The following is a 14014-nucleotide window of genomic DNA, read 5'->3' as shown; positions in this document are numbered from 1 at the left end:
GAGATTCTGCGCGAGTGCGGTGGCGACATCCGGTTGCTTCAGTCGCTCTAGATCGTACCGGGGTGGCCACCGGTACTGTACATTGTTAATAACGGAGAGTTTTGGGTGCAGTTTAACCAACACCAGGTAGTGATCAGAGTCGATATTAGTGCCACGATAGGTCCTGACGTCGATAGTGTCGGAGAAGTGCCGTCCATCAATCAGAACGTGGTCGATTTGCGATTCCGTTTGTTGTGGTGATCTCCAGGTGTAACGATAAGGGAGGCTGTGCTGGAAGAAGGTGCTACGAATGGCCATGTTCTTGGAGGCGGCGAAATCGATGAGTCGTAGGCCATTTTCGTTCGTCAGCTGGTAGGCGCTGAACTTTCCAATCGTCGATCTGAACTCCTCCTCCTGGCCTACCTGAGCGTTTAGATCCCCAATCATGATCTTGACGTCGTGGTTTGGGCAGCGATCGTACTCGCGTTCGAGCTGCGCGTAAAATGCGTCTTTGTCATCATCAGCAGTGCTGGGAATGGTAACAGTAGTTTGCTTGAATTTGGTGATTGAATCGGTGTCTATGCATATCCGACAGAAATGTGTTTGAATCAATACAGTAGGCGATCGAAAAAATAACTACACCTACAAAAAAAAAGTTACACCGCGAGAGTCCCAAATGAATTTCATTGAAATTCGTTTGTCATACTAGCGTACTTCATTAGCATTAGAACTTCAATTCTGTTTTCTTTCAATTTCTATTTCTTTTTGGGTAATTTTCGTTATTAGAAAAAATGTTTTGTTTTAGGTATATCCATACATTTTTATATTTATATAAGTAAAGAAAAACATTAACAAATGACAAACGAATAAAAGTAATAAAATCATTAAATTACACCAGATGGCGATCTTCAGGTGTTTGGCTGTAGTGCATGCTGCGTAAGTGACGGAAGGATCCTGTCGAGCAAGCTTTCGTTCAATTTAATCAGCAAAATGTGTTCCAGCGTATCCTCCGACAAACCAGTCCTCAGGTCTGACAAAATTAAAGCCAATCCACTGAACGCTCTTTCGACGGACACTTGAGATGATGCAGTAGCCAAAACAACCAATGCAACCGCAGATAATTGTGGATGTGTTGCTTTGCGCGCAATCCAGTGATCCCAAACATTATGGTCATGTGGCATCCGTTCTCCAATTTCAAGTAGTTTGAGTTGTTCGGTCAATTGCGCTTCAGGATCAGCCGTTGCGCCTTGCGTTTGTAAGGTGCCACCGAACATTTCAGTAAGGAAGTCTGCAATTTCATCTCCCAAGCTCTCCTCATTGTTGGTTGAAATTGATTCACCAGCACCGTTAGGCATAGGATTTACACGTTTTGTCTGTTGAATCCTTCTCCAGGTTTTGATGAGATATTTCTAAAATCCAATTGAAATAATATAATTATTATAATAATAAACGAAAATAAAAAAAAAAACAAGACAAACCTGAACTTCTTCCTTTTCTGCTGGGGATAACACCGTAGAGTTCAAATAATTGAAGCGGAGATCTAAAAACAGAGCTGCTTTGAAAGCCATGTTCTGCGTGAGCATTTTCAAACGATTTCTGAGGGATTGAATTAGCGGGGCAGCAAATCGGTTGTTTTTCAAACTTTGCAGATTTCTAATCGCCAAAATCCAATTCATATAGAAATCCGAAAAAGCTTGATGTTCAGCTTGTAGTAGTTTCGTCGTGATATACATTGGACGGAACGCTTCTTCATATTCTTTCATAAACTGCCAAGTTTCTTCATCGAGTTCTAGATTTTATAAGGTTAAATTAGTAATAATACAATCTTTACAATAAAAATTAACATACCTATCTCCAGATACTGTTCTCCAAGCATGGTGAATAACGATTCTTGATTTATGATAGATCGAATCATCTTGTATTTTCCGCACCATCTTGTAGGCGCCCACAGAGGTGGGTACGAGAGCTTGTGGTATTCAAAAAACGCCTTGAATTTGATCTTTTTGACGCTTTTTGAGAACTCCGTCACAATTTTGATATTTGCATCTGAATTTGACACAGTGCAGCTGAAGAGTGTGAGATGCACAACGAACAATGTTGAAATGATCACTTAACTCCACACTCAAAGCGTCCATTATTTCTTCCGTGTTATCAATCACGTCTTCTTCATTTGCCCAGTCGTCCGAAGCAACTGCGGTTGAAAATTGTTCCTGCAACTTCTTTGCTGCTGCTATCATATTGGCACCGTTATCCGAAGTGATCGAGAATATCTGATCAAGCGATATGTTGAATCGCTTCAGAACTTCCAGAATTTGGATTTTCAAGAACTTAGCTGTCTGACTTTCTTTTACTTCAATCATACCTGAAATCATTTCAAATTATAAATTCAGTTTGGTATAAAAATGTTAAAGAATTGGAATGTAACATCTTACATAGTGTGCGCGTCATCACTTCGTGATTGAGTTCATATTGGGCATTGATGCACAGGATATGTCTTCCAAATCTTGAAGCCGAGTCGATCTTGATCGATATCAGTCTTTCGGATATTTCTTGCTTGATACCTTCAATAATTGAGCCAGAAATCCGTTGGAGATGATTTTTCATATTCTTTCGATTTATCGTTGTATTAAGAGCTTCAGCCAGTGCACAATGGGTCCAGAGCCATGTTTACGAAGACAAAAATGTTTGTGTCTAAACCATAAGTTTTAGATACATGGTGTCTTTGGGAAACTTTCTTCTTATTTTTTGACCTTTTTTCTCATTATTAAGTGAGCGCTCAACTTCCGAGCTGAACAGACGCGTCTTTGCTATCGTTCCGCGGAAGTCGAACACAAGCTAAATTACAGTGTCGATTATCGTTTCTTTCTTCTCCCATCGTCGGGTCGCGGCGCCGATGTGCATCAGGCAGCGACGCGATGGGCCGTCGGGAAAATACTTTTCGGATAGACTTTTCGAATGTGCCGAAGAAGCCGGATATTGCCAAAGTTCACAAATTTTGTGCAACCGTTCTGGGTTTGAAACCGTGTGAAGTGTTACGAATCCAAAACAGCAGAGCTCTCGGTGTAACGTTCGTTAAAGTGGTCGATCTCGCCTTGGCGCAACGTATCTGTGAAAAACACGACAACCAACATGAAATTTTGGTTGACGGGAAGAAGTACCCGCTGCGCATTGTGCTGGAGGATGGGGCAGTGGAGGTGCGGCTCTTCGACTTGTCCGAAGATGTGTCGGACGAAAAAATAACCGAATTTCTCGGAAAGTACGGAGACGTCATTGAGATACGTGAGCAACGAAGCGGTGGTGATGTTGACTTTCCGGGTATCTCGACCGGAGTCCGCATCGTTAAGATGGTTGTGAAACGCAACATCGAATCGTGGGTCACGATAGACGGGGAGCTGACGGCAGTTGCCTATTTCGGACAGCGTCACACGTGCCGACATTGCCGCGATTACGTCCATGTTGGTGTAACTTGCGTGCAAAATAAAAAACTGCTAGTGCAGAAGTCATACGCTGATGCTGCAAAGCAGATGAGCCAAACCAGCCCAAAGGCTGACCATATAACAATCGCTTCTGGTTCTAACCAGACAAACACTCGCACACAAACCGCTGCAAAAGCGAACAAAACCAGTATCGCATCGGCCCAGGCAGCAGTAATGCCACCGCCGAAACCTGTCTCGCATCAAACAGAACAGCCTTCACCGAACACCATCGACCAAAATCTCCTTTCGAAAGGCGGGTCGATGACCGTTCCGGCAGGTCAACAACCTACAGCCGGCAATACTGGAATGATCCGTAAATCTAATCTCGGAATATCGGATGGCAACGAAACGGATTCGTCCGTTGGATCTTCGAGTTCCAAAAAAACGCTCCGTCCCCGACCAGGCAAAAAGCCTCGTGTGGAGGAAGACCAACGAAACAAGTGGGAAGGAGAACCTGAAGCGAACTAATGGCTGAGTTCTCCAGTTACAATCTCGCCACCATTAACATCAACAACATCACCAACGCAACGAAAATTGACGCACTCCGGACCTTCATCCGGACACTCGAACTGGACATCGTTTTTCTGCAAGAGGTGGAGAATGAGCAACTTTCTCTTCCCGGATTCACCGTAGTCTGCAATGTGGACCACAATCGACGGGGAACAGCCATTGCACTAAAAGAGCACATTCGCTTCACGCATGTGGAGAAAAGCCTTGATGGGCGCCTCGTCGCTTTGCGGATACAAGACACGACGCTCTGCAATGTCTACGCACCGTCGGGCACTGTTGCTCGTGCCGAGCGGGAGAGGTTTTTCAACGGAACGATCGCCTATTATCTACGCCACAACACGCAACACGTCATCCTTGCCGGAGATTTCAACTGCGTGCTACGCCAGAGAGACTCCACCAGCGCCAACACAAGCCCAGCTCTGCAGGCGACAGTGCAGCAATTGCAATTGCAGGACGTGTGGCTGAAACTTCATCCCAACACAGACGCGCCAACATACATCGTACACAATGCAGCATCCCGGCTGGACCGTATGTACGTGAGCACTGGGTTATGCGATCGCCTACGAACCGCTGCGACGCACGCATGCTCGTTCACCGACCACAAGGCTTTGACAGCGCGCATTTGTCTTCCTCACCTTGGCCGCGAACAAGGGCGCGGCTTCTGGTCCCTCCGCCCTCACCTGTTGACTGCCGAAAACATCGAAGAATTCGAGATTCGGTGGCAATATTGGACACGGCAGCGAAGAAATTTCCCCAGCTGGCTTTCATGGTGGATGTCATATGCGAAGCCAAAAATCAAGTCCTTCTTCCGTTGGAAATCCAGAGAAGTGTTCAACATCTTCAATACCGAACATCAGCGTCTGTACGCGCAACTAAGGCTCGCGTATGACAACTATTACCAAAACCCAGCCATGTTAGTTACTATTAATCGTGTGAAAGCACAAATGCTAACACTGCAACGGCAATTTACGCAAAATTTCATTCGAATCAACGAGACTTTCGTGGCTGGGGAGAGCTTATCCACTTTCCAGCTGGGGGACAGACGACGCAAAAAAGCAAGCATAACAGAATTGCAGAACGAACGAGGAGATCAACTACGCGACGCGCTGGAAATCGAACAGCACATGTTCCGATACTTCCAGAGTCTATACGCGAGAGGCGAGACAAGACGAGATGCGGAAGAAGGATTTGAAACTGAGAGAGCAGTTCCCGCGCAAGATGAAGCCAACATTGCTCTGATGGAGGAGATCACGGTGGACGATTTGAAAAACGCAATCCGAACTTCGCAGAAGAGAAAGTCACCCGGCTCGGATGGTCTACCAGTTGAGCTGTACCAACGAACGTTCGACGTGATTTATCGAGAGCTTTATTGCGTTATGAATGAAGCGATGACGAACGAGCTCCCCCCGGAGTTTGCTGATGGGACGATCGTGCTGATCAAAAAGAGTGGTGGCGACAAGTCAGCGAAAGGGTACCGCCCGATTAGCCTGCTCAACGTAGACTACAAGATCCTCAGCCGAGTGATGAAATGCCGATTAGAAAGAGTGCTCCAGACCCACCGAGTTTTGAGCGAAGCACAGAAATGTTCAAACACCGGTCGCTCCATTTTTCAAGCCACGCTCTCGCTCAAGGACCGTGTGGCTCAGCTAATTGCGAGAAAGCAGAAAGCAAAGCTGATCTCGTTCGACATGGACCATGCGTTTGACCGTGTTTCTCATGAGTTCTTGCATCAAACTCTTCTTTCTCTGGGTGTCAACCCAGCGTTCGTCGGATGGCTCTCCCGGGTCGCCAACGTGTCGTCGTCCCGGCTATTAATTAATGGGCGATTATCACAACCTTTCCGGATAGAACGGTCGGTGCGACAGGGTGACCCGATGTCGATGCTGCTCTTCGTGGTATATCTTCATCCACTCCTCACTCGGCTGGAACGTACTTGTGGTGGCGATCTCTGCGTTGCGTACGCTGACGACATCACGATCATAGCAACGTCATCAAATACAATCCGTCGTATATTTAGCCTGTTCGCCTCTTATGAACTCCTGTCAGGCGCAAAACTGAACCGGCAAAAAACGGTGGCGGTTGATGTGGGGTTTATCGACGGGGAGCCCCTGATGGTACCAGATGTGCAAACAACAGACAAAGTTAAGGTGCTGGGCGTAATATTCACCAATTCAGTGCGGATGATGGTGAAGCTAAACTGGGACAGCTTAGTATCCAGGATTGCACAAATTATTTGGATGCATAGCATGCGATCCCTTACCCTGCAGCAGAAAGTGGTGCTGCTGAACACCTTCATCACGGCGAAAGTGTGGTATCTCTCATCAATTATTCCACCACAATGTGTACACACGGCCAAACTAGCAGCCACGATGGGGACGTTCCTGTTTAGAGGGCTGCCAGCACGTATTCCTATGCAGCAATTAGTACGCAGTAGAGAGAACGGGGGACTAAAATTGCATCTCCCATCAATCAAATGCCGCGCCCTCCTCGTCAACCGCCACTTAAGTGAAATGGATTCCCTACCCTATTACCACTCCATACTTGCCCAAAACACCCCTGTTCCAGCCGAATTCCCATGTTTAAAACTGCTGTCCCAACAAATTCCTTTGCTTCCTGACAACATCAAACAAAATCCTACTAGTGCGCAAATCCATCTCTTCTACTTGATGCAAACTGAACCGCCGAGAGTAGAACGAAATGAACCGGGTCGCAATTGGAAGAGGATCTGGAGGAATATTTCGACAAAAAAGCTGACATCGAAGCAGCGTAGTGACCTGTATTTGTTGATCAACGAGAAGACCGAACATCGACGGCTGATGAACATCATTGGACGCAACAATGATCCAAACTGCCAGCACTGCTTGAGAAGCATAGAGACATTGCAGCATAAATTTTGTGAATGCCCTCGAGTGGCTCCGGCATGGTCGCTGGTGCAACGAACAGTTACGACGATTCTGGGTGGATGGCAAAGACCAACGTTCGACGATCTTTTTCGGCCAACTCTGGTCAACATTAGAGAAACTAATAGATTGCGAATCTTGAAAATCTTTATTAATTACATCAACTTTGTTAATGAATCTGTTAATAATAGAATCGATGTAAATGAGGTAGAATTCATTCTGAATCTAGATAATTAAGATTTTTACATTCAAATATGTTATTTATGATTAAGAACTAAATAAACATTATTTTATATAAAAAAAAAAAAAAAAATTATTGTGAAATTAGGGTGGTCCCTCTAGTTTCGCGGATCCAAACATCTGCTTTTTAATAGTTAATGTACGTTCACAAAATGTTCTACAAAGTTGTAAAAGAACTTATTTAGAGCAAGTTTGCCGAAGAAACCATTATTCTATCTCTTATGGTTCTTAACTTATACTTTTTTAAAAGATTCATGTTAGGGTGATCCATGAATTTCAGTTTTCCTGAAATAACTTTTAAATCGTTCGTTTCTCGTAAATACTTTGTTCCGAGCACTTTTAGAACTTTCATCGACGCATATTTTTTCCAAAGAGTTCAAAGTTCTAACTCTCATAGTTAAAAAGATATTGGCATTTTTCTTCGAAAAATCACTTTTTTTTTAAATGTCATATCTCAAAAAGGAGCAAATGGATTTTCAATCTACCGGCTGCATTGGAAAGATCGTACTCTGTTCTATTTATGGTGTAAAAACTGTAGGTACCTTTTTTGTTTAAAGCTTTTTATTGAATTTTGAAAATACGATTTTTTTCATGGAAAAGCAGTTGTAACTTTGAAAATCGATGAGATACAAACTTGGGATCTTCGACAAAATTGTGAGTTTTTGGCTGCTATAAAAGTGCCCAGAACAAAGTATTGCGAAAAAATCAACACATAAAATTATATTGAGTAAAAACAGATTTTCATATGAAAAGCGGAACAATTTCAGCAAACTCGACTAGTCTTTGTTAGATAGATCGAAGTAACCATGTCGAAAATATTTAAATTTGCTTATAATCCATAATTCGTCAATGAACTCAACTTAAAATGCGATTTTGAGCTGATTTCCATCAATTTAATTTCAATTTCATCACTTCAATGTATGGATAGTGAAAATGTCAATCACTAGTAGGTACACGCAAAAAAATCCGTTCCGATATACGTACATTTCCAGTCACGGCAACGGGAACTATGCATAGCAACCATAACAACAATAAGAAATATACACCGTGAACTAGATGTCACGTTCTCTAGAACACCCATATTGACAGCTGGAACTAGTTCCAGTTCACGGTGTATATTTGTTTGTTCACGTTTATCAGAACGGATTTTTTTGCGTGTATATGTTTAGGTTAACGTAAAAGCCTATCAAAGTTACATGATTTACAATATCTTATCAACATTGTGCCTAAATGGTGATGACAGTATAAATAAACATTGGTTCTACAATGAAATGGATGACCATTTACCAAGCTACTTTGATCTATCTAACAAAGACGAGTTGAATTTGCTTGAAAAGTGTCATTTTTCATATGAAAATCTGTTTTTACTCAATATAATTTTATGTACAATGATACATATTGCCCTTGCTTGCGTCACTTGGCGCAGTTCGGTCGTCCGAGCGTCCGACCGTGCCGAGCTCTCGACGCATACTAATTAGACACCAGCAAAACAAACTGCTTTGGTGGCTAGGTATGCGGAGTGCGAGAGTAAGTCTCGGCTTCATATAAATAATTCGCTCGCACTTGTAGTTAGTGGGCACAAATAGGAGTGTGTTGTGGATTGGCATCTAAGCCGAAAAGAGAGATGAGTTTGTGAAATAGGAGTGTTCATGGTGCGGCTTTGGAGTCAGTTTGGCTTTCTATTCCGCAGAACCATTACCTGTTCTGTGGCTTAGTTGGTTAAAGCGCCGGTCTAGCGAATACGGAGTCGTGGGTTCGAATCCCACCAGAACGCGATTTTTTTCACAAATTTCATCTCCCAATTTGCCAATTAGCAACATTTCGTGCCTTCTTAATTACAAGTTTTTCCAGTATAATTTTATGTGTTGATTTTTTCGCAATACTTTGTTCTGGGCACTTTTACAGCAGCCAAAAACTCACAATTTTGTCGAAGACGCCAAGTTTGTATCTCATCGATTTTCAAAGTTACAACTGCTTTTCCATGAAAAAAAATCGTATTTTCAAAATTCAATAAAAAGCTTTAAACAAAAAAGGTACTTACAGTTTTTACACCATAAATAGAACAGAGTACAATCTTTCCAATGCAACCGGGAGATTGAAAATCCATTTGCTCCTTTTTGAGATATGACATTTTGAAAAAAAGTGATTTTTCGTAGAAAAATGCCAATATCTTCTTAACTATGAGAGTTAGAACTTTGAGCTCTTTTGAAAAAATATGCATCGTTGATAGTTCTAAAAGTGCTAGGAACAAAGTATTTACGAGAAACGAACGATTCAAAAGTTATTTCAGGAAAACTGAAATTCATGGATCACCCTAACATGAATCTGTTAAAAAATCATAAGTTAAAAATAAGAGATAGAATAAGAGATAGAATAATGGTTTCTTCGGCAAACTTGCTCTAAATAAGTTCTTTTACAACTTTGTAGAACATTTTGTGAACGTACATAAAACTATTAAGAGGCAGATGTTTAGATCAGCGAAACAAGAGTAACCACCCTAATTTCACAATAATGAGAAAAAAAGGTCGAAAAATAAGAAGAAAGTTTCCCAAAGATACCATGTATCTAAAACTTATGGTTTAGGCACAAACATTTTTGTCTTCGTAAATACGGCTCTGGACCCATTGTGCAGTGGATCCAGAATAAGTTTTGAGAGCTTCCCATTCAAAACAACATAAAGGCAAATTGTGTTTTGTAACGAGCTTCACGCACGCTTCGTAAAATTTTTGCCGATCGAAGAAAATGGTTAGCTTCTCAGACGATTTTTTTTTCTTGGCTGGAGTTCCTCCGGAAAATCCCAATCTTTGAGCGACGTCGTGGTGCATGTTCCGAAAATGCCGAACGAAATTTCCAGCGTCGTAGTTCTCCTGGGAATACGTACATCTTCCAAATTCTTCAATTTTGCATTTGAATTTTCCGTCTGCTTCCAATATGAAGTTTTTCACCATCGATACAAAAGATTGTCCCTTTCTTTTCGTAGCTTGTATCTTCATACTGCAAGTTGGGGAATCTTCAATTTCTTCCATTAGATCCGGGGTATGCACTGTCTTCCTTGCCACTCAAAAAATTGAAGAGAACTGAAGTACTTTGCTCTTGTGTTGTACAAGAATAACTAACCACCGTTGTGACCTACAGTAGCGAGCTACCGTAGCAACAAATGGTTACCCGAGCAGGAATGAATAACTGACAAATAACTGCAGCATACCAGAGTCAGGTATCATACCAAGACAAGGTATTGGTCGGTTACCCAGGTATTGTAAATAACTTATTTTGGTATTTTGTAGGTATTGATGCAATACCTCAACGAGCTATTGGTTTGGTGTTGAGGACTGCTTGAGGTATTATTCAATTATGGAAAAATCGCTATTTGTATGGAAAATTCTCCGATTATTATTTAGGTATTGCCATACCAGATGTCATTATTCACGCGTTATACACAGAATACACACCAGTTATTATTTTAGGTATTTTACCTCTTATGCAGGGTTACTTAATACCTCATTCAGGTTGTAGGTATTCGGTTTTCCATACCTGAGTTAGTTATTCTTCAGCTATTTTCTCCTGCTCGGGTACCAATGAATTTCAACAAACTACACTACAGTAGCGATAGTTTTGCAGTTATCACCATGGGTAGCTGTGATTTGCATAGTTTGTACTCCGCAGTATGAGCTTCGTGAAATTTCCCAGCACTGATCATCAGTGCTTCCGGAGTGAGGGCTGTGCACGTTTATTATGCTAATGTTGAAGAATCGGCCCTTCCCGAGCAGAAGAAAATAACTAGTGAATAACATATCAAAGTATTTATCTTAAATACTACCATACCTTGATATGCCCTTCATTAGGTGGTAATAAGAGGCAAAATAACAAAAACGTATACCAAAATTAAGTATAAATAACACCTAGAAAATAACAAGTCTTGTTATTTCAATAATGAATGCATACCTAAAATTTCAAGTGCTGTATTTGTTACCCCAAAGTTATTGAATAACAAGCTGATAACATTTCTTGTTATAAAATGATTCATTTGTACGATGATTTCAAGATGTAATAGCAAATCTTGTTCTTCGGTTATTTTCACTGCTAAACCAACAAATACTACATCAATACCAAATTCCGCTCAAATACCTCCAACCGTTATTGTGATGTTCTCATAACATTTCGTAGAATAACGCAGCAATAACAATTTTAGGTATTAGAGCACATGTTGCTCTTCGCATGGTATTTGTAAGGTATGCCCTTCTGCTCGGGTTGATCCTCAACCTGCACATTCTTTCGTCGATCGGCCACCAACCGATCACGCGCCTCTGCATGTCGCCCATCACTATAAAAGCTGTTCCCAGCTCACGTGTGTCGCCGCAACTCTGGTAGATGGTATGATTACCTCTAAACGTTCGCACCATAGATCCCGTCCAACACACCTCCTGCAGCGCTACGATTCCGAATCCGTGGTCCTTCAGTATTTCTGCGAGTATGCGGGTGCTCCCGATGAAGTTGAGAGATCTGCAGTTCCACGTAGGGGTGGTGGGGGTAAAGTGGACAACCTAAGCATTTTGGTTGTTTCCCGCGGAAATGAGGCAAAATCCATCTGCTTTTCCGAGTTACATGGAAGATAATGATATACTCTAGAAATCTTGTAAGGGGTTGCATTTAAAAAATATTGTTTTCCTTGATTATTTTCTTAACCAAATCGTGCATCAAAATAGCGTGAAAAAAATTGGTGGGGGTAAAGTGGACAATCGATGGGGTAAAATGAACAAGTCGTTAAAAGTTATATAACAGCATATTGTTTCTATGTTTTTAAATACAAACTATCAAATTTCATACGATACCTTTATTTTGTTGTTTTCAAACTTTTAATACAAACTTTAAAACACACTTAAATAATTATTGTAAAAATAGTGTAAAAAACAAGCACTATTTTAGATGAAAATTAAATTTTGTTGATATAAAATATTTTTTTATAACTTTTTACTTCAACTATCTCACGATAGGTATGACGGCTGATGATTCTGAAGTTTGCAAAAAAAATGAGATTTTGGTGAAATTTGAAGCGATTGTCCATTTTACCCCCACGGTCTGATTTTGTTAAAATTATTTCCAAAAACTTTTTTTTTTACAAAACTTAAATTTTTTTCCTGTCAAATATATTCTTCTACGTGGACTTTATTGGTTTAGGGTTTAAAACTTGTAATAATTTGAAAATAACTTACGAGAAAACCTTAGCAAGTATAAACAGATTTTACATCATTTCCGACTTTTCACGTGACTTTTGAAGTTTTTGTCATCTTGAAGAGGTTTATTTGATTTTAATGTTCAAGATCAGCAAAACTAAAATGATTCATGCTAAGGCATAAGCTCCAATCGTTGAAACATTTTGAAAAACAATAAAAGCCATGAAACTGTACCTTGTCCATTTTACCCCACCTGTCCACTTTACCCCCACCACCCCTACCGAGCTTCCAATCGCAAGTCCCTTTTCGTCGCTGTGGTCGTCGCCATTGGTATCGGTTCGCATTCTTCTCTTGTTGATTTTCCGGTGCTAGTCTTTTTTACGGCTGGCTCGCAGGGCCTGACACCAACCCAGGGAGCTGGGCTTACCTTCCCGGAGGCTACGGATTCTACATTGGCATTTCCTCCAACTACAGTGCTAAATAGCTAGGCTCAAGCCTAGACTCGTGCTGTAAAAATCTTTATTCTGCACCTTGTTGCGTAAACTATTCGTTGGATAAATGTACTAGTCGTACAAAAAAAATCAACATTTTGCAACTCGTTACACAAATGACTATTATTATCAACTGTAGATATTTTTATTTTCAATTTGAACAAAATAATGTTCCAATTCCCTCACTAAACGATTTCCATGACATTTTGTATTTCAAACGGTGTCCAGTTTAGTACATTTTTTATAAATTCACTCATATCGAAAACGACAGAAATGCTAGTGATTAAAACTATCCATGAAACAAAATGCCAAGCAAAATCCACTTCCTAAATGTAGCTGTCCGAAATTCCCAGCGCCAGCGATCCACTTAAACTCCAATATCTCAAGCATACCTCCACTAACTATTTTCCGCCTATGCTTCATCTTTCCAGGACGCGGCCATCTGCGTTAAATTCCATCTGGAGCGCGAGAAAAATCCCCACAAATTCAACAGCCGAATGAAGAACAAGCTGTGGTATTTCGAGTACGCCACATCGGAAACGTTTGCCGCATCGTGCAAAAATCTGCACGAGAGTCTGGAAATTGTGGTATGTTATATAGCTAGTTCATACGGATTTGTCCTTTTATCTTTTGTTCCCCGCAACTTTCGTCACCTTCACATTTTATCGTACCAACTCGCCCACCCGGATAAGAGGGTGGATTTCTGCCCGAATTTGCATATATTCGTCGACCGTCGACCGCCGTTCGTCGTTAAATCGTTTTTCATGGATTTTCGCTTTCGTTCGCAGTGTGACGGTGTCTCGCTGGAGCTTGCCAACGGTCCCCAGCTGCAGGGCATTGCGCTGCTCAACATCCCCTACACCCACGGCGGATCGAACCTGTGGGGCGAAAATCTGTCCCAGAAGCGGATGCGCAAGGGCCCGTTCCGGAAAAAGCTGAAAAACTCGGACAAAGAGCTGTCGGCCAACAGTTTCAACTCGGTCGATCTGTCGATTGCCATTCAAGGTGGGTCAAGGCAAGGAAAGGAGGTTTCTAAAAATCGAAGACTTCATATTAAGGGATCGGCATAGGTATTTCAAAAAACTTATTGAACAAACATGAAAGTACAGTAGACGTTCGCTCGGTGCAAACGCTTTAACTGCAATGCTTTTTAACTGCAAGTCCGGTAAGTGCAACAGTTTTGCAGTTATCGCACCGCTATCCGTCAAATTTCTGTCAAAGCAGACGACAGTTGCATGGCGATGCAC

General features: G+C 41.7%; 2 protein-coding genes across 6 annotated transcripts in view; one reads left to right on the top strand and one right to left on the bottom strand.

The window, feature by feature from the left end:
* The window catches only part of LOC109403681 (diacylglycerol kinase 1), a 598539-nt gene that overhangs the window by 572650 nt on the left and 11875 nt on the right, over positions 1-14014 (top strand). For all 5 annotated transcript variants that reach the window (XM_062853302.1, XM_062853304.1, XM_062853305.1 and 2 more), the window contains 2 exons: positions 13199-13354; positions 13556-13772. In XM_062853302.1, the coding sequence (XP_062709286.1) occupies positions 13199-13354; positions 13556-13772 (373 nt within the window). The remainder of the gene's footprint in view (positions 1-13198; positions 13355-13555; positions 13773-14014) is intronic.
* LOC109402841 (uncharacterized) lies at positions 648-2614 on the bottom strand. The gene is made up of 4 exons (XM_062854810.1): positions 2412-2614; positions 1988-2341; positions 1458-1768; positions 648-1388 (listed from the first exon to the last, which is right to left on the bottom strand). Exons 1-4 carry the CDS (start codon positions 2581-2583, stop codon positions 888-890), a joined length of 1338 nt encoding a protein of 445 aa, XP_062710794.1. The 5' UTR covers positions 2584-2614; the 3' UTR covers positions 648-887.

This window comes from Aedes albopictus, chromosome 2 (assembly GCF_035046485.1).
Source record: "Aedes albopictus strain Foshan chromosome 2, AalbF5, whole genome shotgun sequence".
Lineage (NCBI taxonomy): Eukaryota > Metazoa > Arthropoda > Insecta > Diptera > Culicidae > Aedes > Aedes albopictus.
The sequence above is the reverse complement of the archived record's forward strand: the minus strand, read 5'-3'. Positions and strand labels throughout refer to the sequence as shown.

Coding starts and splice junctions, on each gene's coding strand:
- LOC109402841 (XM_062854810.1), bottom strand. CDS start 2,583: ATGAAAAATCATCTCCAACGGATTTCTGGCTCAATTATTGAAGGTATC. Junction 2,342..2,411: donor AGTGATGACGCGCACACTAT/GTAAGATGTTAC, acceptor AAATGATTTCAG/GTATGATTGAAGTAAAAGAA. Junction 1,769..1,987: donor TGACGGAGTTCTCAAAAAGC/GTCAAAAAGATC, acceptor TATAAAATCTAG/AACTCGATGAAGAAACTTGG.